The 23,725-nt window shown below is 39.2% G+C and overlaps 1 protein-coding gene across 50 annotated transcripts in view; it reads right to left on the bottom strand.

The window, feature by feature from the left end:
- Positions 1-23,725, bottom strand: part of TTN (titin) — a 282,255-nt gene that overhangs the window by 5,204 nt on the left and 253,326 nt on the right. For all 50 annotated transcript variants that reach the window (XM_073646811.1, XM_073646863.1, XM_073646839.1 and 47 more), the window contains 30 exons: positions 23,366-23,668; positions 22,650-22,946; positions 22,201-22,488; positions 21,789-22,088; positions 21,391-21,693; positions 20,991-21,296; positions 19,123-20,889; positions 18,736-19,029; positions 17,669-17,956; positions 17,240-17,539; positions 15,072-17,138; positions 14,672-14,974; positions 14,217-14,522; positions 13,814-14,104; positions 13,432-13,731; positions 13,041-13,346; positions 12,483-12,788; positions 12,113-12,394; positions 11,417-12,010; positions 11,036-11,323; positions 10,638-10,937; positions 10,134-10,436; positions 9,580-9,882; positions 8,917-9,501; positions 8,497-8,802; positions 8,105-8,404; positions 7,414-7,989; positions 7,009-7,314; positions 6,307-6,900; positions 313-6,203 (listed from right to left, as the gene is read on the bottom strand). In XM_073646811.1, coding sequence (XP_073502912.1) covers positions 313-6,203; positions 6,307-6,900; positions 7,009-7,314; positions 7,414-7,989; positions 8,105-8,404; positions 8,497-8,802; positions 8,917-9,501; positions 9,580-9,882; positions 10,134-10,436; positions 10,638-10,937; positions 11,036-11,323; positions 11,417-12,010; positions 12,113-12,394; positions 12,483-12,788; positions 13,041-13,346; positions 13,432-13,731; positions 13,814-14,104; positions 14,217-14,522; positions 14,672-14,974; positions 15,072-17,138; positions 17,240-17,539; positions 17,669-17,956; positions 18,736-19,029; positions 19,123-20,889; positions 20,991-21,296; positions 21,391-21,693; positions 21,789-22,088; positions 22,201-22,488; positions 22,650-22,946; positions 23,366-23,668 — 18,953 coding nt within the window. The remainder of the gene's footprint in view (positions 1-312; positions 6,204-6,306; positions 6,901-7,008; positions 7,315-7,413; positions 7,990-8,104; positions 8,405-8,496; positions 8,803-8,916; positions 9,502-9,579; positions 9,883-10,133; positions 10,437-10,637; positions 10,938-11,035; positions 11,324-11,416; positions 12,011-12,112; positions 12,395-12,482; positions 12,789-13,040; positions 13,347-13,431; positions 13,732-13,813; positions 14,105-14,216; positions 14,523-14,671; positions 14,975-15,071; positions 17,139-17,239; positions 17,540-17,668; positions 17,957-18,735; positions 19,030-19,122; positions 20,890-20,990; positions 21,297-21,390; positions 21,694-21,788; positions 22,089-22,200; positions 22,489-22,649; positions 22,947-23,365; positions 23,669-23,725) is intronic.

Here is a 23,725-nt window from a genome sequence, read left to right as displayed (position 1 = left end):
TCACAACAACTGTCTATGGGACTGGCTGAGATAGCTAAAAACTGTACTTGGATATATTATAAGCAGTCCCATGGTAAATGAATGAAATGGTTGAAATGCATGTTCACTACTATTCTATTCGTACAGGGGACTCGGGGACACCTATTTTCGTGACCAGTGGGAGTCTAAAGGTTGGGACCCATACTGAGTAGACATTTATCACCAAAACTGCGAATTGGACATATAATTTGATTGTGGAGAATGCCTTTAAGGTTAAAGATTCTTTCCGTGTGTTCTATTCTACATTTTCAATATCAAAATAAAGTTACTTACCGGAATATTGTCTTTAAACCACTCAACTTCAGGAGTTGGATCTCCTGTGATTTCACATGTGAAGATAACATTCTGAGCTTCATTTGCATTTTGGGATTTGGGTTGGTAGATAAATGATGGTGCATTTGATAAATCTTTGGATAATGTCAAGTCAAACTGGCATTTCATAATTCCTTGATCTGTTCTTGCTTCACAAGTAAGGATTCCTTGATCTTTACCACTGACTTTTTTGAAGGTTATAGTTTGATCACTACCAGATACTCCATATCTGTAGTCTTCAGAGTTCTTCAGCTCATGTCCATTGAGTACCCATTTTACATTTGATGCTCCAGGTATGTTGGCCTTCAGGGAGACCTTCTGACCTTCACTAAAGCTGACATTACTGACGGAAGCTTTAGTCTCAGTGTGAACGATTTTGATTTCTTCTGAGAGCTTATCAGTTTTAGTAACTTCTTCATGAACTACAGCCTTGGATGTAGCTTTCTTTACAGATTTCATGGATTCAATTACACTGGAGACTTGAGAGAAAACATTTTTAAATGTCTGCCCTACAAACTGCAGGTTAGTTTTGGACACACCTCCTTCCCCAACAATCTCACAGACATATTCACCTTGGTCAGCTTCAGAAATATTGTGGATATTCAGCTCATAAGTCCCAGTAGAGGAGTAGTGAAAGCTGAAATGACCATCTTCCCTCAGCTTTTTGCCATTTTTAAACCATGACACTTCTCTACCATTAAGCAATGTGCTTTCAACTACACATGACAGTTTTGCTGTGTCATGACTTGCCACAGCCTTCAGGTTTTGGGCAATTTTTGGAGCTGTAACAGCAGGTAATTGCACTTTGTCAGCGGGTGATTTGGCAGCTGACTTTTTTGGTGTAGCTGGTTCTGGAGACTTCACTCGTCGTGGTGATTTTACTGAGTCGTGAGACTTTTTGTGAGACTCTGGAGATTTCACTCTGGGTGGGGAGGTAATACTTTTTTCTGCCGCCTTTGAGCGTTTAATTGTCAAAGTGAAGTGTGCTTCCTGCTTTCCTTCAGAATTTTCAACCACTACTGTGTAGCTTCCTTCATCCGACTGCTTGACAGATGTAATTTCAAAGCTTGACCTATACTTTGATGAAGTTATGTGGTGCCGAGCAGATGAGACAATAGAATGTCCAGCAAGCAGCCATGAAACTGTTGGCGTTGGCTCACCATCAAAGTCACATGAAAATCTGACATGCTCACCTTCAGATACTGTCACAGATTGTGGTTTTGTTAGAATTTTTGCAGGCTCTGAAGTTTTAAATTTTCTTTGCACAACCCTTTCTTCTAGTGCTCTTGCTTCTGAAGCTGAGACTCTCTTCTCTTCCGATGCATAAGCTTCATATGTTTCTTTGGACTCTCTTGAAGAAGTTATTTGTGATCTAACTTCCCTTCTCTGAGAACTTGCCTCCATTTCAGAAGTTTTCTTGAATGACGAAATTGCATAGTCCTCTGATTTAAGGAGCTCTGGAAAAGCAGATCTGGACACCACTTCATCCTTCCTCTTTGGTGTATAGGTGGAAAAATCTCCTCCTGCAACATCTAGAGTGGCATAATCAGAAGTCTCACCTTTGTAGTTTGTACAAAGAGCACGGTATGTTCCACTATCTTCAGGTTGACAGTCAATTATTTCGAGAGTCAATACTCCACTGACATTGGAAATATGGTACTTACTGCTCTCCTGAATTTCAGTACCATTGTGATACCATTGAATTTCACTCGTAGGCTTTGACTGCACATTTAGAATGAATCTAGTGTTTTGGCCCATAGGCACACGATGAGATCGCATTCTCAAAGTTATACGAGGAGCATTGTCCAGTGTAAAAGGCTGTTGCGTCAACACCTCATATTTCCTTTCTGAAGTCTTTTGTGTTTTTAGAGCTGCTTTCATTGATTCATATCTAGAAAAAATATCAAATCTTGCTGTTCTTTCAAAACGGGAAAGTGATCTTTCACTTGAAACAGGACTAGGTGACCGAGGCCTTGTTCTTTCAGGTGTAGGAGATCGTCTCTCTGGTGCAGCTGGTTTTGAACGAGGCCTTATTAGTTCTGATACAGGGCGCATAAGCTCAATATAAGTTGGTGAAAGTGACCGTCGTCGGCCAAGTAATCTTGTTACTTCTGGAGATGTTTGGCGAAATTTTCTGCTGACTTTGCTAACTGCTTCCTCTGCTTCTTCAACATCAGTTATTTCAGTTATTTCTCTTTCCCTTCTCGCCAGCAGTCTGCTTTTTTCTTCTTTCTCCATATATTCAAGATCTCTTGTGTATTGAGAAAGCCTCTGAGTTGTGCTGTATGGGCGAAGTAATTCTTCATCATCTCTTTCTTCAATGATTCTTTGCTTTTGTCTGGGTGGTTTATATACAGCTCTGTCATAACGTTCTCGGAGATCTGCATAACTTGTTGTTACTTCCTCCTTTGTTGGGATGCGGTAACTTGCATACCTGGTTTCTGCTTCACTCTTCTTCTCTCGGCTTACACGAGCTTCTGGTGAGGTGTACCGAAGAGTTGATAGTTCAAATCTTGGAGGACTGCGACTGGGAGGAGAAGCAGAAAAGCCAAGTTCCAGCTCTTCTTCTAAACGCAGCCTTTCTTCTTCAACTCTTTTCATAGCCAAGTAGTCATCAACTGAAAGAAGTAGGTTATCATCTGAAACATCTCCAAGAGAGCGTCTTCTTGGTCTGTAATAAAGTTCATAATCTGGTGAAGGTGTACGACGACGAGCTGGCCTGACAGTTTCTAGATCATCCTGTGACAGTTTTGGAATGCGCCATTTAGGTTTGTATTGATCAGTGATGCGTGGCAGTGGCATTACATAGAATTGCTCCCATCTTGAAAGACGAATACGTTTTGGACGTTTTTGGACAATACGATCTAGTGGTTCTGGCATTTCATATTGATCTCTCAATCTCTTGTACCATTTCATGTCTGACATTGGTACAAACTTCTTAATAGCGTGATCTTCTTCAAGAGCAGACACAGCATGTACTCGTGGCTCAGGTATTTCATATGGCATACGAATAGCTTTTACTTCTTTCTTCTTTTCTTCTTTTGTAATTTCATATTCTCCCTTCACAGTTTTTGTGCTTACAGCTGGTTTGTACAAAATAGCAGCTTCTCTTAGAGCCTGTTGGGCTACTGTATTTAGAGGAACAGAATCAGTACCAGCAAGGATTTCTGCCAGTCTTAGAGTCTTGTCAATCTGTTTTTGAACATGTACTTTACGCTCTTCTTCAGATTTGTATTCATGCTTGACATATCGCATCCGCTCCACCTTAAGGTATGCTTGACAGCTTGTTGATCCTGCACTGTTTGTAGCAGTGACTCTGTAGTAGCCTGAATCTTCTGGAAGGGTGTCTCTAATGATAAGTACATAATAATCAAGACCTTCATGAACTATTTCAATGTTGGGACCTTGTGCCAAAGCCTGACCATCTTTTTCCCAAGCTAGTGTTGGTTTTGGAGTACCAGAAACTCTAATTTCAAATCGGACAGACTGTCCCTCTTGACAGTCAGCATTTGCAAGCAAGCGTTTAAACATTGGTCTCAAAGTACTATCTGCTGCTGCTGGATGAGGAATGACAGTAAGCTTTGCTTTGCAGCTGTCTTCACCAAATCTGTTCTTTGCCACAACTGTATATTCAGCATCGTCATCTGTGGTCAAATTGTTAATGATTAGCTGGTACAATCCTTTGTCAGATTCAAAGGTATATTTCTTCTCATTTTCACCAGGTTTGATTTTCTGACCTGACTTAAGCCATATTACTTGTGGATCAGGGTGGACTGTTATTGTTACTCCAAATCTGATGTTTTCACCAATATAAGCAGTACGGTTGAACAGAGGTAAGGTGAACTCAGGTGGTCTCTGCAGAAGCCTCATGGCATCAACTCTCCGTTTTACTTTCTTCACAGTTCTGCATCTGTAGTATTCAGATTGTTCTCTTACACCGCTGACAAACAGTTCTCCATATGAACTGTCCTCACCATAGTCATTGACTACTTTACATCTGTAAGTGCCATCATCTGATTTTCTGATGTCTTTAACATATATGGTGGCTAATCCTTCGTTATATGTGATTTCATACTTTTCACTGTTTTCTAATTGACGGATGCCAAAGTACCAAGTGACTTCTGTAGATTGATCATAGTTTTCAATCTTGCATGAGAATTTAGCATATCCTCCTTCTTCTCCAACTGAATGGGATACTTGTCCCGCCAGTGGTCCAATTTCAATTGAAGCAACTTTTACCTTAGCGACTGTAACTCCTTTCTGAGACCTTATTGCACCACCACAAGCGATACGAGCAACAGAGACTACGAAATTCCATTCCTTCTTAATCAAACTTTGATAATATCGTCTGTGTCTTAATGTTTTAATGACTTTTGTGCTAATCTTTTCAGTCTTCTGTTTTAACCATGCATGCTCAAGAGCTTCTGCTGCAGTCATGCGACTCTTTCTTTCTTTTACCAAAAGTCGGTCTATGAAATCCAATGCTTCCAAGCTGATATCTTTAAAGGCTTCATCTTCAAAGTTGTATTCAGCATTGGTGATGTTCTCAATGATCTGTTGGTTTGTTTCAGCAGCAAATGGATTGAGGCCACTTAGAAGGATATAGACAAGTGTACCAAGAGACCACATATCTGTTGCAGTACTGACCAAATCATGTTGGTGAACTTCTGGTGCATAGTACTCTGGAGTAGTGAACTGAAGTCTAAAGCTTTCTCCAGGCACCAACTGCCTTGCTTGACCAAACTCAGTTATTCTAATACTAGAGCTTTTTCTTGTTCTGTATATGATATTTTCTGGTCTAATATCAAAGTTTCCAACACTGTGTGAATGAAGGAAATCAAGAGCTTCACAGATCTGGCGAACATATAAAACAATTTCCCTTTCGCTAAGATCAAATCCTGATGTACTGATTCTTTCAAATATGTCAACTCCAGATATAAACTCAAAGATCATAACAAGTTCTTCTAGACTGTCAAATGACTCGTGAAGGTACAAGATGTTCTTGTGGCGCGCAATGTTCAGTATAGAAATTTCTTTCTTCACTGCAACCTGATCAGCACCCTTAACTTTTACAAACTTGGCAAGGAATGTTTTCTTCGAAGCATTTTCAATACAACGATGAGCAATTCCAAACTGTCCATGTCCAAGCTCTTCAGCAATAGAGTATCTTTCATGAAGTACTTTTGTGGAAGAGTGTACTGCTTTTGTGGTAGAGATTTCTATATCTGAGACTTCATCATCATAATTCAACATTCTTGTTTTGTCTTCTTTTGTAACAACTGGATCTGTTGGGTCAGATGATTTACTCAGTCCAAACTTGTTTTCAGCTATTACTCTGAACTGATATCTTGTTTTGCCAAATAAGTTAACCACAGTATATCGAGTTTCACGAGATTGTCCAACTCGAATCCATCTATCAGCTGTGGTGGCACATTTCTCAATGATATAGTTGGTAATTTTACTTCCACCGTCAGTTGCTGGAGCAGTCCAAGTTAGATTAACAGAATCTCTTGAAACATCACTGACTTTAAGTCCTCTGGGTGCGTCAGGAACATCTGCAACATCTAACTCTACTGTCTTCTGGTCAATTCCAAATCTGTTCTTCGCACAGACCACATAAAAGCCAGCATCTTTCCTTTCCACGCCATTTGAGAACACAAGTGATGTGAATGACCGGGTAACAATAACTTGATATTGTCCATTGTTGTCAATAAGATCCTGTCCCTTCTGCCATGTGATGACAGGGTCTGGTTTGCCAGAGAATGGGATTTTGATACTGACGATTTCACCTCTCAGGGCATGAACTGCACCCATTCCTTCCAGATGCTTAGGCAGGTTAATTTTAGCAGGTACTGCATTACATAAAAAAAAACAGAGAATAGACAAGGTTAGACTATTTCTTAGCAACAGAAAGTACATATCTAACTCCAAAAGATCGTTAAAAACTATGTTTACCTTCCACATCCAAGGAAGCTGTAGCAGAAATAGATCCTCCTTGGTTGGTTGCTCTAACTTGGTAAACTGTAGCATCATCTTCAAAGACATTTGTGATAACAAGCTGATAATATCCGCCCTTGAATTCCTGTAGCTTCACCTTTTCTCCATCTGGAAGTATCTCTTTACCTTGTTTAAACCATTTAACAACAGGCTTGGGATGGCCAACAACTTTGCAGACAAATGTAGCTGTGCTCTTGTATTTAACATTTAGGCTTCTCAGTTCTTCCTTAAAGTGTGGAGCACGGATTGGTACATCAGATTTAGGAACCATAGGTTCAGATATCTCACTCCATTCACTTTCACCTCCAAGATTTTCACATTTAACACGGAACTCATATTCAAGATCTTCAATGAGACCCATAACAGAGTATACTGTTTCATGAATTTCCTCCGTGGTCACAGAAATCCATTTGTTCTGCTTCTTCTCACGTTTCTCAAGGAAGTAATTTGTAATCTTCGCACCTCCATCACTGGCTGGTGGTTTCCAGGACACAACACATGAATCCTTTGTGATGGCTGTAATGACTGGTTTAACTGGGGCACCTGGCTTTTCTGCAATTTAAATTCATAATACTTTAGGTACAGAATTCTACTCTTAAAAGTAAATTGCTTCTACATGCTTTATATGTCTTTTGTACATATTATTGCAACTGTACTCACCAAATGGACTCTTGATTAGAACAATAGATGGTACCTCCAAAGGTTCACTGATGCCATATAAGTTTTGAGCAGAAACACGGAAGTAATAGCCAGCATTTTCATTCAGATTAACAATGCGGCAGGTAGTTCCAGCAATTGCAGAAGACACTAGCTGCCATACTTCTCCTTCCTTAGCTTCTCTGCGTTCCACTACATAGTTAGTTATCATAGATCCACCATCATCTTCTGGTGGCTTCCAGCTGATTACAACTGAATTTTTCAGTAAAGCATCGACAACGATTGGACCTGTGGGCTTATCTGGTTTATCTGTGGAGAAAGAAACATTTTTAAGTTCAATTATATTTGGCACACGAAAAACTGAAAAGTATTGAATTAAAACCCTTGTGCTATTAAGCAATACTGTACCTTGTATATCAACATTAAGTACTGTATCAACTGTTCCAAATATGTTGCTTAGTTGCACTTTGTATTTGCCAGCATTAGTCTTGTGCTGCACATTCTTAATGACAAGGTGGGTATAATGTTCAGTATTCTCAATGGTGATATTTTCAGAAGATTTCAATGGTTTTTTGCCAAAGAACCATGTAATGGCTGGCACAGGGCGTCCGATATACGCCACATGAAGGCGAAGAGTTGTGCCTACTCCTGCATAATATTTCTCCTTCAGAGGGAATCCAGGATGGAACTGTGGAGTGGCTTCCAAAAGTAATTTGCCACTTGTTTCAATTTCTCCACCATCATTAACTGCAATGCAAGTGTAGAGTCCTTCATCTTCCTGTTCTTCAGTCAAGACAGTCAGTGTGTGGTTACGTCCATCTGAGGACATTTTGTACTTGCGGCTTTGTACCAACTCTTTGCCAAAGCGGTACCATTTGATGTCGGGCAATGGTCTACCAACTATTTGGCAGGTTAGTTTGCCACTTTCACCTAGTTTGGTTGTGACTTCTTTTATTTCTTGACGTAGACCAGGAGCTTCTCCGGCTGTGTAAAAAAAATTGTAAAAACAAATTAGAAACTTGATAAATTGCATACAATTGTTTCAATAAAACTTTAATGGTTGTCTCTGTAAGAAAAAAAAAATTAAGGAAAAACTTACAGGTAAGTTTAGTTTTCACAGCCATTGCCGTTCTACGAGGTCGGCTAATTCCAGTTTCATTTTCTGCAGATACTCTGAATTCATATTCAGTAGCTTCCAGTAGACCACCCATAGTAAACTGTCTGTCCTTGTTGAGCTCTTTATTGCATTTCTTCCAGGCGCTATCTCCAGACTGTCGGTATTCAACCCAATATCCAAGGATATCTTTACCTCCATCACACTCTGGTTTTTCCCATTGTATTGTTATACTATCTTTCGATACAGATGTAACTTCAATGTCACCTGGTTGGCTTGGTTTGTCTGAAAAATACAAAGGTTATCATTTCATTTTCAACACAACACATTTGTACTGATTAAGCTATAACATGTTATCAAGTAATTTAACCACTTACCAAATGGATCTTTACAAATAACTGAGTCAGATGCTGGACTTGGCTCGCTCAGTCCTATTTCATTTTGTGCAACAATGCGGAACTGATATTCAGCATCTGGAACAAGTCCTGTGATGGTATACATAGTTGTAGTGATTTGGGTCTTATTATGTCTAACCCATTTTTCTGTGGTTATCTCTTTGCGGTCAATATAGTATCCTGTGACTCGAGAACCACCATCATCTCTAGGACGAGACCAAGATAGGCTGATACAGCTCTTTGTGATATCCATAATTTCTGGTGGGTTGCTTGGAGCTTCTGGTACATCTGCAAATTGATAATTGCTAGTTAACACATACACACTATAATATTGTAATATAACTATTAGCAACATATTTTACAACTTCTATATATTCAGAAATAGAGACAATTAATACTTACTCAGTTGTGTCTTTGGTATGGCAGGTTCTTCTGATTTTAGTGGACGACTAGTACCAAACTGATTTTCACATGAAACACGGAAATGATATTCAACATTTTCTTTGAGTCCTTTGACAACTAAAGATGTTGCTTTCACACGTGAATCAACAGTATACCAAGCAGTCTTTGGTACTTCTCTTCTTTCAATAATGTAGCCCAAAATATCTGAGCCACCATCATCAGCAGGGGCTCTCCAGCTTACTCTCACAGAACGGGACTGGATGTCATCATATTCCAGAGGACCTTCTGGAGTATCTGGACTTCCAATAACTTTGACCTTAATGTAAACAGCCTTTTTGCCACATTTATTCTCAAGGATCAAGTCATACGTTCCTGAGTCCTCTCTTACAGCATCTTTGATTACAAGTTCAGTGTGTGTCTCAGAAGTTGCGATCATTGCTCGGCTGCTTACATCCCGGCCTTCCTTGGTCCATTTACATACTGGGATGGGTTTACCTTTTATTGGTATGGTTATTCTAATTGCACTACCCTGTCTTATAACAAGGCCTTCTTGGTATTTTTCATCCAATTCATAATCGGGATATGCTGTAAAACAAAAATTATTAATTATGTAAACCATTTACAAATTTCTGAATTGATAATCTTGTTTTCTCAATGTCTTACCAAGCATTTCAGTGATCTTAACTGTTCCTGGAACATCTGCTGGCTCTCCAGGTCCTCCAGCATTGCATGCCATAACACGGAACCTGTACTCTGCTCCTTGTGGTAAGTGAGTAAGGGTATATTCACAGATTTTAGTTGGTGTTGTGTTACATTTAGTCCATTCATATTGATCAACCTTTTGCATTTCAATTAAGTAACCAGTGACTTTAGAACCTCCCTCCTCTTCAGGTGGACTCCATGCCAATGAAACAGATGTTCTTGTTGTATCAGTAACTCTTGGATTCTGAGGTTTCTCAGGAGGAGCTGTAAATCACAGTTAAAAATATATCAGTATACGATTACTCTTGTCTTATAACTGCATTGTAATATAATCTATTATGACATATGATTGTCATGAAGAAGGATGTTCTGCTTGAAATCTTGAAATCCTCCTCTGTCAGCCAGAGTGGAGTCTTTCTCTGGAGGACTAAGTATAGCCTTGTGTTGTACAAACACTTATTTTTAATAATTTAAATACAAAGCAAATTTAAACAGTATCTTTTTGCTTAATATACCTATTGGATCCATGGCAACTGCAGGTTTGGAGGATCGGCTTGGTTTTCCAACACCTCTTGCATTTATAGCTGTAATACGATGTTCATATTCCAAGCCTTCAATAAGTCCAGTAGACCTGTAGCGTGTCATTGTCACAGGCACTTTATTGGCACGAACCCATCTATCAGCTCTGACTTCTTTGCGTTCTACAATATAGCCAATGACCTGTGATCCACCATCTTCATCTGGAGCGTTCCAAGTTACGGTCATACCATCACGTGACACGTCAAACACCTGTGGAGTCTCTGGTGGTCCGGGATAACCTGAAATAACATAACAGATACCAATGGTCATTTAGCAGTTAGGAAAATGGCCAAACTAAGTCTGTGTCATTAGGAGATTTACTTATCTGCTTGTTTAGTGCATTTCTATGAATTAGCTGACAGGTCTTATTTTTAAAAAGTAATCCAACCAAATAAATTATAGTCTATATTGTATGTACAGGATGTATAGCGTGTACTTACTTATTTTGCTCTTGCATTCCACAACTTCAGATTGTAAATAGGAACCAATGCCAAAGCGATTTGTAGCTGCCACTCTGAATACATATTCAGTGCCTTCAATGAGTCTTGAGAATTTGTACATTGTTCTTGTGACAGACTCAGAAACCGGTAACCATCCAGGACGGTGAGCATCCCGTTGTTCCACAACATAGCCGCTAATTGTAGCACCGCCGTCCATCACTGGTGGTTCCCATGAAATTGTTACTGATGTGGCATCTATTTCATCAATTGAAATTGGTCCAATAGGTGGTCCAGGTTTGTCTGTTGCCAAGAAGAAAACATAAAAATATGGTCATTATTTCATCAAAATAATATTGTTTTTTTTCTTTTTGAATAAAAATTGAAAGTGCAATACTTACCAAGAATTATAACTTTAATTACTTCAGAGACTGTTCCGGTTGTATTTTTAACTTCAAGTGTATAATCTCCAGTATCATTGATAGTAGTCTCACGAATGGTTAGTTTGGCTACTTTGTTTATAGTTTCAATCTTAACACGGTCAACCTCCTTTATCCTGGATCCTGCAAAGAACCATGCTGCTGCTGGAGGAGGACGGCCATGAATAGGTAATGCAAGCTCGATTGGTCTGCCACATGGTACATGTACAATCTTCTGAGGTATTCCAGCCAGATCAATGGTAGGCAGTACTACAAAAAGATACATGATAAGTCACAAAACTGGCACAAGATCATAAATAAAAGTAGAAACAATGAATTTACATGTGGAATTATAGTTTTTACCTTTCTGGTCTTGAACCGTCACTGCAGTTACAATCTCCTGTGGTTCAGAGACACCTTTTTGGTTTTGTGCTCTGACTCTGAACAGATATTGTTCACCTTCATTAAGCGATGTAACAATGTAATCAAGTACTGTTGGTTTCAGAGTTGCAACTTTCATCCATTTATCTGTTCCAGCTCTGCAAGCTTCAATAACGTAGCCGGTTAGTCTGCTACCGCCATCGTGGAGAGGTTTCTCCCATGCCAGAGATACTGTAGATTTAGTAACATCAGCAATCTCCAGTTTTTGTGGCACCATTGGAACTTCAGAAACTAATACTGCATCAGATGTTTCACATGCTTCACCAATGCCATAAATGTTTTCTGGCAAAACTCTAAAGTAGTACATCAATCCTTCGGTCAAACCTGAGACTCTGAAAATTGTCTTGTTGCATTTTGTAGTTACAGTCTTGAAGGCTCTCATGGCGGCTTCACGTCTTTCAATGATGTAGTTATTAACTGGGGCTCCGCCATCCAGTTTTGGTACATCCCAAGTGATTGTGACGGACTCTCTGGAGACTTCTTTTACCTTTACTGCAGCACAAGGGCCTGGGGAATCTGAAAGATGCATGAGGCAATGATGAATTAGCATATCTGATATTAATTGTGAATCTAATTACAAATTAATTACTTTGAGATGGCATAGGATCTGTGTCTTACCATAAACTTTGACTACAACTGTTGCCGATTTCTTTCCAGATTGGTTGACAGCTTCGATAACGTATTTTCCAGCATCATATCTATTCACCTTCTCAATTACAAGTAAGGTATAGCTGTCAGTAATGTCAATTATGGCTCTGCTTGCAAGATCAACACCTTCTTTTCTCCATGAGATTGTTGGAGATGGTCTTCCAAACACAGATACCATAAGACGTAAAGAGCCACCAGCTCTGACTGTAACAATCTTTTTAAGGTCATCGGCAAGCTCCAAGTCAGGAATTTCTGAAGGGAAAACGCATGCAATTAATACATATCACCAAATACTCATAAAATATTCAGATAGATTGAATTCTTTCTTCATATACATTACCTATTCTTTCAACTGGCTCAATTTCAGCGGTTGATTCACTAAATTCACTTGAGCCATTAGTATTTGTAGCTGCAACTCTGAAGCGATATTTATGGCTTGTCTTTAAACCTGTGATTGTAAATTCAGGGTTTCTCAGGACAGCAGTAGTGTGTGGCCTGTACCATTGGTCACTACCTTCCTCTTGCATCTCAAGAACATAACCTAAAATATCAGAGCCTCCATCATACAAAGGCTTAGACCATGCCAAGCTGATACTCTGCTTAGTGGTGTCCACAAGTCTTGGAACTGATGGGGCGGCCGGAGTGTCTAGAAGAATAGAAAAACAAGCATTTTAACAACGTTGCACAAGTTTGCTAGTCTTGTATCTTATATCTTGAAGTTTTCATGGTAACTTCTGATAACTTCTAAACAGCTATTCAATTTCTTCTTAAGGTAATTGTTTTCAGACACAATACTTTTAAATATCTAATTTGCTCTTTTATTTTATATCTAATATTATATATACTCTGATAAATGCCTACTATTTCAATGGTTTTATAAAATCTCTTGAAAACTTACAGGTAGGATCTCTGCACAGGACGTATGGAGATGATTCACTGGGCTCACTGTTTCCTGCTGCATTAACTGCACTAACACGGAATTGGTATTCACTTCCTTCCAATAAGCCAGTGATCTTCAATCGTGTGTCATAAATGGTGTAATCTCTGTTCACTCTTGTCCATCTCACACTCTTCTTCTCTCTTTTGTCTACAATGTAAGTACTGATTTCACTACCGCCATCCGATTCTGGTTTCAGCCATTGAATAATGACATGGTCCTTGCTGACTCCAACAACTTCAGGTGCACCCGGTGGCGATGGAATAGCTGTAATGATATGAAATATTAGATATTTTGCAAAACAAAAATCTTCACTTTCTGTTAATTAATGAAATTGGAATATTCTACTTACTGAATGAATTTCTTGCAACAACAGGTTCGGACTCAAGTGGGAGACCTGGTCCATACTTGTTAACTGCCCTAATACGGAATATATATTCATTGTTTTTTATCAACCTGGTCACACTGCAGGAAAGAGTCTGGCACTCAGGTTCAACAATCGCCCAGTTAAGACGACTGGTTTCACGACGTTCAATAATGTAGTGAGTGATTTGAGCACCTCCATCTTCTTGTGGTGGACTCCATGAAAGGGTACATTTCTCTTCCGTAACCCTACTGATGTTAATTTTGCCTGCGCAAGCACCTGGAGAGTCTAAAAAATAAAATATCAATATTTGATTATTACTCAACTTTTCCTATAAATTGTGATTTTGTTCAATTGTGAACTAACTTACCAAGTACTTTAACAAGCACGGAAACAGATTTTGTGCCGCTTGCATTCTTAACCGTCAAAGTGTATTTTCCAGTATCACTTCTGTCACAGAACTTGACAATTGCCAGGGCGCGTTTGCTTGTATACTGTAGATTGATCTTTTCACAGAGTTCCAGTTCTTTGTCTCCCTTTAACCAGAAGACTTTGGGTTCGGGTTTACCACCAATAGATGCGTCAAGTACAAGATCAGAACCAGCTCTTACGGTAACCACATCTCCTTGTAGTTTACTGTCAAGTTCGGCTTTGGGAGGTGCTAAGGGAAACAAAATAGATGAAAATTGTTTAGTGACCAATGTAATTTTGAAATATCTTGCTTTTTTCTCTTTAGCTATATTTTATTATTGGTTATCTACATAAATACTCACAATATTCATCTTTGCAGGTAACCGCACCAGTGGGCTGTGATGCGGCACTTATTACTCCGGAGGCATTCTTAGCCAGTACACGGAAGTCATAAACTTCTCCTTCACTGAGAGCCGTGACATTGAAGAAGTTTTCTGAAACCGTAGTGTAGTTACATTTCAGCCAGCGTCCATCTCCAGTTTCGTTGAATGGTTTACGTTCTACTATATAACCCACAATCTTGCTACCGCCATCGTAAAGAGGAGCAGACCAGCTCAGTGCAACTGAAGATCTGGTAACATCTGTTACTTCTGGTCTTCCTGGTGGATCTTTAAACAAAAGTATAAAATGTTAGAATTTAAAGGAAATTGTATTTTGCATGAATAAATTACATCAATATAGTAATTTACCAGAGCAGCTAAATATATATTCTGTAGATGTTCTAAGTATATGAAATGGCTGATTTTAATTTACTCACCGACAGGATTTTGAGCCATTACAGGTCTTGAGGCTTCACTGGCCTTGCTGATGCCGGCAGTATTCAAAGCATATACTCTGAACTGATACTCTAGACCTTCAACCAATCCTGTTACTTTGTAATTGCAATCAAAACATGGGATCTTGTTATCCTTCACCCATAGGATGGTGTTGCGTTCTTTCCTTTCAATCCAGTATCCGCTAACTTTGCTTCCACCATCATGATATGGTTCCTCCCATTTGATTCCCATGGCATTAGCAGAAACAGAGTACACTTCTGGTCTAGTTGGTGGGCTTGGTGGTACTAATTAAAATGAATACAAGAATGTGTTGTTATATTACTGTGAACACATTTACTATGCTACATGAAAATAAGTGTCAAAACAAAAATGATTCCTTACCGAAAGGATGTTCAGCAACAACAGGCGTAGATTCTAGAGGCTTGCTGACACCAAATCTGTTTTCTGCACTGATGCGGAAGGTATATTCCATGTATTTGGTAAGGTGGGTAACTTTGATCTGTGTACGTTTTACACTGGAGTTAACAAGCTGCCAGGATGTGGTACCAGATTCACGTTTCTCAACAATATAGTTTGTGATGTCTGTTCCACCATTATCTTCAGGTTCAGCCCAAGTCAATACACATGATTCAGCAGAAACAGAGGACACTTCAACAGGTCCGGTGACAGAACCTGGTCTTCCAATCACTATTACTGTTACAGTGAATGTTTTCACACCAGCAGTGTTTTCAAGGGTCAGGTAGTATCTTCCAGAGTCACCTCTCATACTGTCCTTGACAGTCAGAGTTGTTCTGTCTTTCGTTGTCTTAATGGTTACTCTATCAGTTTCTTTGAGCCTCATTTCCTCCAGTTTCCAGGTAACCTTAGGTACTGGACGGCCACTGAATGGTATGTCAATTGTGAAATTGCTGCCGGCTTTGCAAGTAATAAGTTGTCTGGTGATGCCACTCAAATCAGCAGTTGGCTCAATTTGAGGTTCTTTAATAATGACAGATGAAAATGCTTCTCTTGGTTCACTGTGTCCTGCATCATTCTTGGCACGAACACGGAACTCATATTCGGTATTTTCTATGAGATTATCAACTATCAGTGTTAAAAGTTTAGTTTGACCAGCCTCGATCCAGTGATCTGATCCCTTCTGTTTCATTTCAATGAGGTAGGAGGATATACGGCTTCCACCATCATGCTCAGGTTTTAGCCAAGCTAATGTTACAGATGACTTGCTTGTATCTATGATGTCTAATCTCTTTGGTGGTGCTGGCTCTTCTGTAGCGACAATGGGTTCTGGTGTTTCAAAAGCTTCTCCTAGACCATATTCATTTTCTGCTGAAACGCGGAAGTAGTATGGTTGACCTTCCAGAAGATCTGTAACCTTAATTATCTGCCTAGAGCACTTTTCACTGACTACTTGCCAGCTGCGTCGGCTTGCTTCACGTCTCTGCACTACGTAGTGGTGGATACGTGCACCTCCATCATTGAGAGGAGCATCCCATAACAATGTAATAGATCCTCTTGTCACATCCTTGAATGTAATTGGGCCTGGTGGTCCAGGGGAATCTAGCACCTTCACAGTAAATGTGATAGACTTGGTGCCACTGTTGTTTTCAACAGTGAAAGTGTACTTGCCGGCATCATATCTGTTACAGTCTTCCACGGTCAGGGTGCTGAATGAGTCTGTAGTATGAATATCAGCTCTCACACTGAGGTCAGAATCTGGCTTTGTCCAGATAGCAGTTGGTGTGGGTCTACCCTTGAAAGCAATGAAGAGACGAATGCTTGCCCCAGCTCTTACAATGTGTGTCTGCTTAAAGTTGGCATCAATATCGATTTCTGGAGATGTTAGCCTGTCAGTAGCTTGTACCGTAGCAGGAACTTCACAGCTGTCTCCTTTTCCTGCTCCATTCACTGCAGAAACCCTGAACTTGTAGTTTTCACCAGTTTCAAGATCCACGACTGTATATTTTGTGGCTACTATGGCTTCTAAGTTAACTTTGTGCCATTCACCAAGATCAGCTTTGCACATTTCAATAATGTATCCAATAATTTCCATACCACCGTCAAATGCTGGCTTGGTCCATTCCAGGCTTACTGATGTTCTAGTAGTGTCACTAACTTTCACAATGCTAGGAGCACTTGGTGGATTTACAGGCTCTTTGCATTTAAACAGTCTGGATATTCCACTGGGTTCTCCAAGTCCTGCATTATTTTCAGCCACTACACGGAACTCGTATTCATTTCCTTCAACCAGGCCAGTTACTCTGTATCTGATCTCAGTGATGGGTTTCTTGCTGGATACTTTAACCCATCTTAAGCTCTTCTTTTCTCTTCTTTCTAAGATATATTGCTTTATTTCATTTCCACCATCAGATTTTGGTCTTGTCCATGTTACTGTAATGCTGTCTCCAGTCACATGAGTGGCATCTGGTACTCCGGGTGCATCTGGAACAGCTATGAAAAAAGTTTGAAAGTATTAATAATGCATTACTTGGTTAAAATCTATATACATTCACTGTACATTTCATTTTATCTTCCGTAGAATTATGACTTACTGTATTGTATCTGTGCAATGACAGGATCTGAGTCAAGAGCTTTTCCAACGCCGAACTTATTGGCTGCTGAGATACGGAACTGGTATTCATTGCCCTTGATTAATTTAGTTACTGTGTGTGAGCAGGCTTCACACTGGTCTGTAACCAGGGCCCAAGACAATCTGCTGGTCTCACGTTTTTCAATGACATAATTAGTTATGACAGCGCAACCGTCATTGACAGGGGGTTCCCAATACAAGGTCACCTTCTCACCACTGATATTGCTGAATCTTATAGGTCCACCAACAGGTCCGGGTGTATCTGGTGAAAAAATAACAGTGCATTAAAAATGGTTTGTTGGACTTCACAAGAGTATGTAGACTTATGAAACCTTTGTACATAACATGAAGGGTGTTGTTAATGATTATAGTCTCTGAAATTTACACATACCTTGCACCCGTATTGTCATATCGGCTCTTTTGGTGCCTGATGAGTTCTTGGCTTCAATGGCATACACACCACGATGGTCACGTGTAGCATCTCTTACGAAAATAGTGCTATATCCAATTCCACTGCTTGTTTCTATTGCTAGCCTCTTTTCAATCTCTTTTCCATCTTTCAGCCAAACAACCTGAGGTACAGGACGTCCCTTGATCAAAGCTTTAACTTTGATGCTTTCTCCAGCCTTAACAGTGAGTCCTTCAAAGTGCTCTGGTCCAAATTCAATGCTAGGAGGAACTATAGGAAAATATTTATTTTAAATAAATATTGAAGTACAAGGAAAGTTACTTTACAGGATAAATTATCAGGAATACCAAGGACTAAAATTAAATGCATGGTATAGAGTATTTGTAGATGGATTTTTTTTTTGCTATATTTTTAAAGATAAGCAATATAGAAGTTTCTCCACTGTAATGGAGGTGCATATTATTTTCTTCTAGTCCAAACTACTGAATGAAAATTAATCTAATTTGTAGTAAATTTTACTATCAGGTACAAAATAAAATGCAGTTTACTAACTAATATTACAATTAATAAAGTTAAATAATAATAAAATGTGCTAAATACTCAGGTTAATCATGACTGGCATATTGCATGCTCACGCTACGCCAGTCTTCCTGGAATAGAAGGCACCGAATTCATTAAGAGACACATGCCCCTTAATTAATTTGGCTCCTCTTCTTAGTGGTGTTCGCCTCCTTGTGCTGTGTCAGAAATGCTACCAACATGCCAGCACATTTGATAAATATGATGGGCAGGCATGGCCATAGCCCCATCCCGCTCCTCCCTAGCTTCAACCATTTTGGCAGAGTCAATTCAAACTGGAAGAAGCAAAAATTTTCAATAACTTTGTGTCACTCTCTGCTATGCAAAATTTTTGCAATTTTTAAAAACTCTTGCGCCATTCTTCTAGCGTAAATGTTTTAATGAATTGTCCCCTAAATGTGCAGATACTGGCCTATTATCCTATTACTACTAAGATATAATAAGTACTAAATAATTGAAATAATACTTACTGCTTTCATCTCTTGTCATGATGTAGCCAGAAGATTGTGAAGGTGGGCTAATTGTTCCAACAGCATTTCTTGCAATTATTCTAAATTCAAACCGATCTCCTGGGCTCAGTCCAGTCACTGTATATTGACATTCAGAAACATCTGTAAAGTTGCATCTGAGCCAACGCTCATTTCCTTGACGTTTTTCAATGCTGTAGGCCACAATCTTACTGCCACCATCACGCAATGGTGGGTTCCATTTCAGTGTAACCGTTTCTCTTGTGACATCAATATAGTCAGGTGTTCCAGGAGGATCTGCAAATAAATATTAATAATTAAGGTAAATTAAATTTAATCCAAAAAGATGTATAAAACGAAGTGATTATGCTTATGTTTTGTTGTACTTACCAACAGGAGACACAGCCAGAGTAAATTTGCTTGGTTCACTTACTGGGCTAAGGCCAGCAGAATTTTCTGCGAAGGCACGGAACTGGTAGTCAAGACCCTCAATTAGTCCGGTGATTCTATATTCCCGATTGGATATTGGTGAAGAGTTAACTTTTTGCCATAAAATGCTGTTTCTTTCTTTCTTTTCCACATGGAAACCAGTAATTTCAGAGCCACCATCGTAAATTGGTGCATCCCAGGTAATGGACATTCCATCACTTGTAACATTGTACACAACTGGTTTTCCTGGTGGTCCTGGTGGTCTAAACTGATGCTTAGCAATGACATCAATAGAGTTAAGGGGTGGGCTCACGCCATATCTGTTTTCAGCACGCACTCTAAACTGATATTCTGTTCCCTTCACAAGATTTACAACCTTAAATGTTGTTCTGGCAACACTGGAGCAAACCATCTTCCAGTTAGTTTGAGAAGTTTCACGTTTCTCTATGCTGTATGATGTAATTTCTCCTCCTCCGTCATCATCTGGACCATCCCATGACATTATGATGCTGTCAGCTCTTATTTCATCATATCTAATAGGTCCTTTAGGCTTGGATGGAGGGCCAAGTGTAATCACTGTGATCACATAGGATTTGCGAATAACATTATTGTCAAGAATCAATGTGTACTTGCCACCATTTTCTTTCTTGACATTTTTGATATTAAGGCTCAGTTTGGCTTCAGTTTTCTTAAATCTTACTTGTTCACTTTCTTTTAGAGGAATATTGTCCTTTAACCAAGATATAGTTGGTCTTGGTTTACCCTTGTATGGCAACTCAATGTGTACATTGTGTCCAATGCGAACCGTGATTTGTCCTCCAAGTATTTCAGAGACATCTGCTTCAGGTGGAATAACGTAGTCTTTAACAGTAATAGGCCCAATAGCAACTCCATCACTCAATCCCTTCTCGTTTTTAGCTGAAACTCTGAAGTCCAAAACTGAAAGTTCTTTTAGTTTGGAGACTTCAATCTCACAAGTTTTGCTTACTCCTGCATGTGACCATTCCTGCTCATCTTTCAGTTTGCTTTCCACTATATATTCACTGACAATGCTGCCACCATCATAATCGGGTTTGCTCCAAGTAAGAGTGACAGATGTTTTAGTGGAATCTTTCATTGTAAGATCTCTTACTGGTCCAGGAATTTCAGATGCTTTCACAGGCTCTGTTGTGCTGCATGGCTCTCCCAAGCCATTCTCATTTTCTGCAATAACCCTGAAAAAGTAAGATGTTTTTTCAGACAAGCTAGTTATCTTGAAGGATGTATGAGAACATTTGGTTGTGACTGCAGCCCATGCTCTCTTGGTGGCATCTCTCTTTTCAATAACATAGTTGGTGACTTCAGCTCCACCATTGATAAGAGGAGGTTCCCATACCAATGTAACAGTACCACGAGCAACATTTTTTATTTGTAGCTTTTGGCATTCAGCTGGTGTATCAAGCACTTTAACTGTCACAAATGTTGATTTTGGCTGGCCAACACCATTTTCAATGGTTAAAACATATTTTCCAGTGTCATTGCGTGTAACTTGAGAAATGTCAACCAGTGTTGATGATTCAGTATTCTGAACATTATATCTTGGGTCATTGCTGATATTTTTATCTCCTTTTCTCCATGTTACACTTGGAGCAGGTCGTCCTTTGAAGGGAATCATTAACTGAACATCTTCACCTGCCTTTGCAACAATGGATGTTCTAAGGGCGACGTCTAAGTCAATCTCTGGTTCCTCTGTAAAGGACAAAAACAAATAAAATAAGAAGTACATAAAATTTGAGGCATAACGCTTCAAAAATGTGCAGAAAATGCATAGCTAAAATATTATTGCTTACCAAGTATGTCCTTGGCATGTGCTGCTTCTGTCATCTCAATAGGCTCTCCATTTCCAGCAGCATTAACAGCTGATACTCTGAAGTAATAGTCAATGCCAGGTTTAAGCAAAGATACCACATATTCAGTTGTTCGGACTTCTCCCTTAGCACTAACTACAGTCCAGTCTTCATTCTCTGCTTCTCTGAGCTCTATGATGTAGCTTGTGATTGGACTTCCTCCATCATAGACTGGCTTGGTCCAGTTAAGAGTAATTGATGACTTAGTACTATCCACAATTTTCAGTTTGGTTGGTTGCCCAGGTTTGTCTACAATAGGAAAAATCCTCAATTAATAGTGTACATTAAAAAATAAGCACATTACCTAATGATCTGTAAAATATGATGAAAAAAACGTGCTTACCAATTGGATCAACAGCCTTGTAAAAATCTGAAACGTCGGAGAATGGACCTTGGCCAGCTGCATTAATTGCGGAGACACGGAACTGGTATTCACTATCTTCTGTAAGTCCAGTTACTTTCTGTCTTGTATCGCGAATGGATTCTTTGATTACCTTGAACCACCTTAAGCTCTTTTTGTCACGTTTTTCCAAGTAATAGCCACTTATATCACTTCCGCCATCCACGGTAGGTCTACTCCAGGTGACGGTCATAGAATTCTTGGTAATTGTGGGTACATCAGGAATACTTGGAGGGCCAGGTGTAACTACAATAAATTAACACATTTGTTAATATTAAAGTATCCAGAAAACCTAACTTTGATGAAATACAACTACATATATGACTATGGCTATAACTTACCAAATGCATTTCTTGCTATAACTGGTTCAGATTCCAAAGAATCTCCAACTCCATATTTGTTTACTCCTCTGACACGGAATATGTACTCATTTCCTTTAATAAGTTTGGTAACTGTTATTTGACAATCCTCGTGCTTTTCTGACACTAAAGACCACACCACGCGGCTGGTTTCACGTTTTTCCACAATATAATGGGTGACCTTGGACCCTCCATCATCTGAAGGTGGTTCCCACATGAAGGTAACCTTTTCAGCTGTCACTGTCTTGAACTGAATAAGTCCTGCAGGTGGGCCAGGTTTATCTGCAGAACAAAAACATCATCTCTATCACTTTAAAATATTAAAAACGCAAAATGCCCCAAAAAAGATAGTAACATATAACATGTGGCATAAAGGTGTTTTTAGGACACATACCAAGCACTTGTACTCTGATACTTGCTGATGCAGAGCCCATGGCGTTCTTCAGTTTTAATTCATAAACTCCACTGTTGATTCGTGATGCATCCTTAATGAGGATTCCTGAAGACTCACTGGTGTTTTCAAAGGACAATTGAGCGTTGGTCTGAAGTTCCTTTCCATTTCTAAACCATTCAATGCTAGGTTGAGGTTTACCAATAATACCAAGTTTCAGTTTTACTGCCACACCAGCTTTGAACTTGACAACATCTGTATACTCTGGTGGCACATCTATTACAGGTGCACCTACAGAAAAAATGTGAAGGCATGTAATATTTGCATGTTAAAGACAATTTTCCCTTTGTAACTTGTATCTATTTTCATTATGTCAAACTTTTTTTTTGTAACTGCTTATATGAGATGCACTTGGAAATTGTATCAATTATCATTATATGAAGTCAACTTACCGTACGTGTCAACACAAGTGATAGGTCCTGCCACCTCAGATGGGTTACTGATAGAACCAACTGCATTCTTTGCAAAAACTCGGAACTCATACTGAGAGCCTTGAGTTAAGCCAGATACTGTAAATTGTGTTTCAATAACATTAGTAAAGCTGGCTTTAGTAAACCGGCCAGTTGGAAGATCACGTTTTTCCACAATGTATCCGGTGATTTTACTGCCACCATCATATGCTGGTTTCTGCCAAGTCAAGCTCACAGAAGCCTTTGAAATATCAGTAACACGGATGTTTCTTGGAGGCTCTGTAAAAAAAATTTAAATGTGATGATTATCTTTTCTAAAATTTGTTTTTCTGTTTTTTATGTATATTTTGGTATACAAAAATAAAATATAATCAGCAAAAACTGATTGTTTTCTAGTTGAGTGCTGGATCAACAACTATTCCTCCCTAACCCCACATATACATGCATATACATGCATGCTTGGTTCGGCTGAGTGTGCATTTGCTCTGAATGGTACACCAGAAAACAAAAAGTTGGGCATTTTGACCACTGTTCTGTACGAGAAATAAACTTTAAAATCATGCTGTCTTGTTCTGGGTTTTGGTGGTAAAGGAAAGTCACAGAGTTGGATTATACTACATTTCTTCATCTAGAAAACTCACTCTACATTGGTTTTTGGATACTTTTAGGCTAAAATATTTTTTGAATAATTTACTTACCACAAGCGTCAATTGCAAGAACAGGTTCTGATGGATGACTGACTTTTCCAATGCCGGCAGCATTTTCTGCATATACTCTAAATTCATATATAAGTCCAGGACTGATATTAGACACCTTAAAGTGAGTTGTTCGGATTATAGTCTTGCTAGCTTTCTGCCATAAAATGCTGTTTCTGTCTTTCATTTCCAAATGGTATCCAATGACTGCATTGCCACCATTGGAAACTGGCTCATGCCAACCCACTGTGATGCTTTCACGGGTGACATTGCTGACCCAAGGTGTTGATGGTGGACCAGGTAAAGCTGCAAAAAAGAAAACAGTAGATTGTAGGAAATAGTAACTTGAACAATAACATATAT

The sequence above is a fragment of the Phyllobates terribilis genome, unplaced genomic scaffold, assembly GCF_046119375.1.
Source record: "Phyllobates terribilis strain yellow unplaced genomic scaffold, ASM4611937v1 Scaffold_9__5_contigs__length_417890890, whole genome shotgun sequence".
Taxonomy (NCBI): domain Eukaryota; kingdom Metazoa; phylum Chordata; class Amphibia; order Anura; family Dendrobatidae; genus Phyllobates; species Phyllobates terribilis.
The sequence above is the reverse complement of the archived record's forward strand: the minus strand, read 5'-3'. Positions and strand labels throughout refer to the sequence as shown.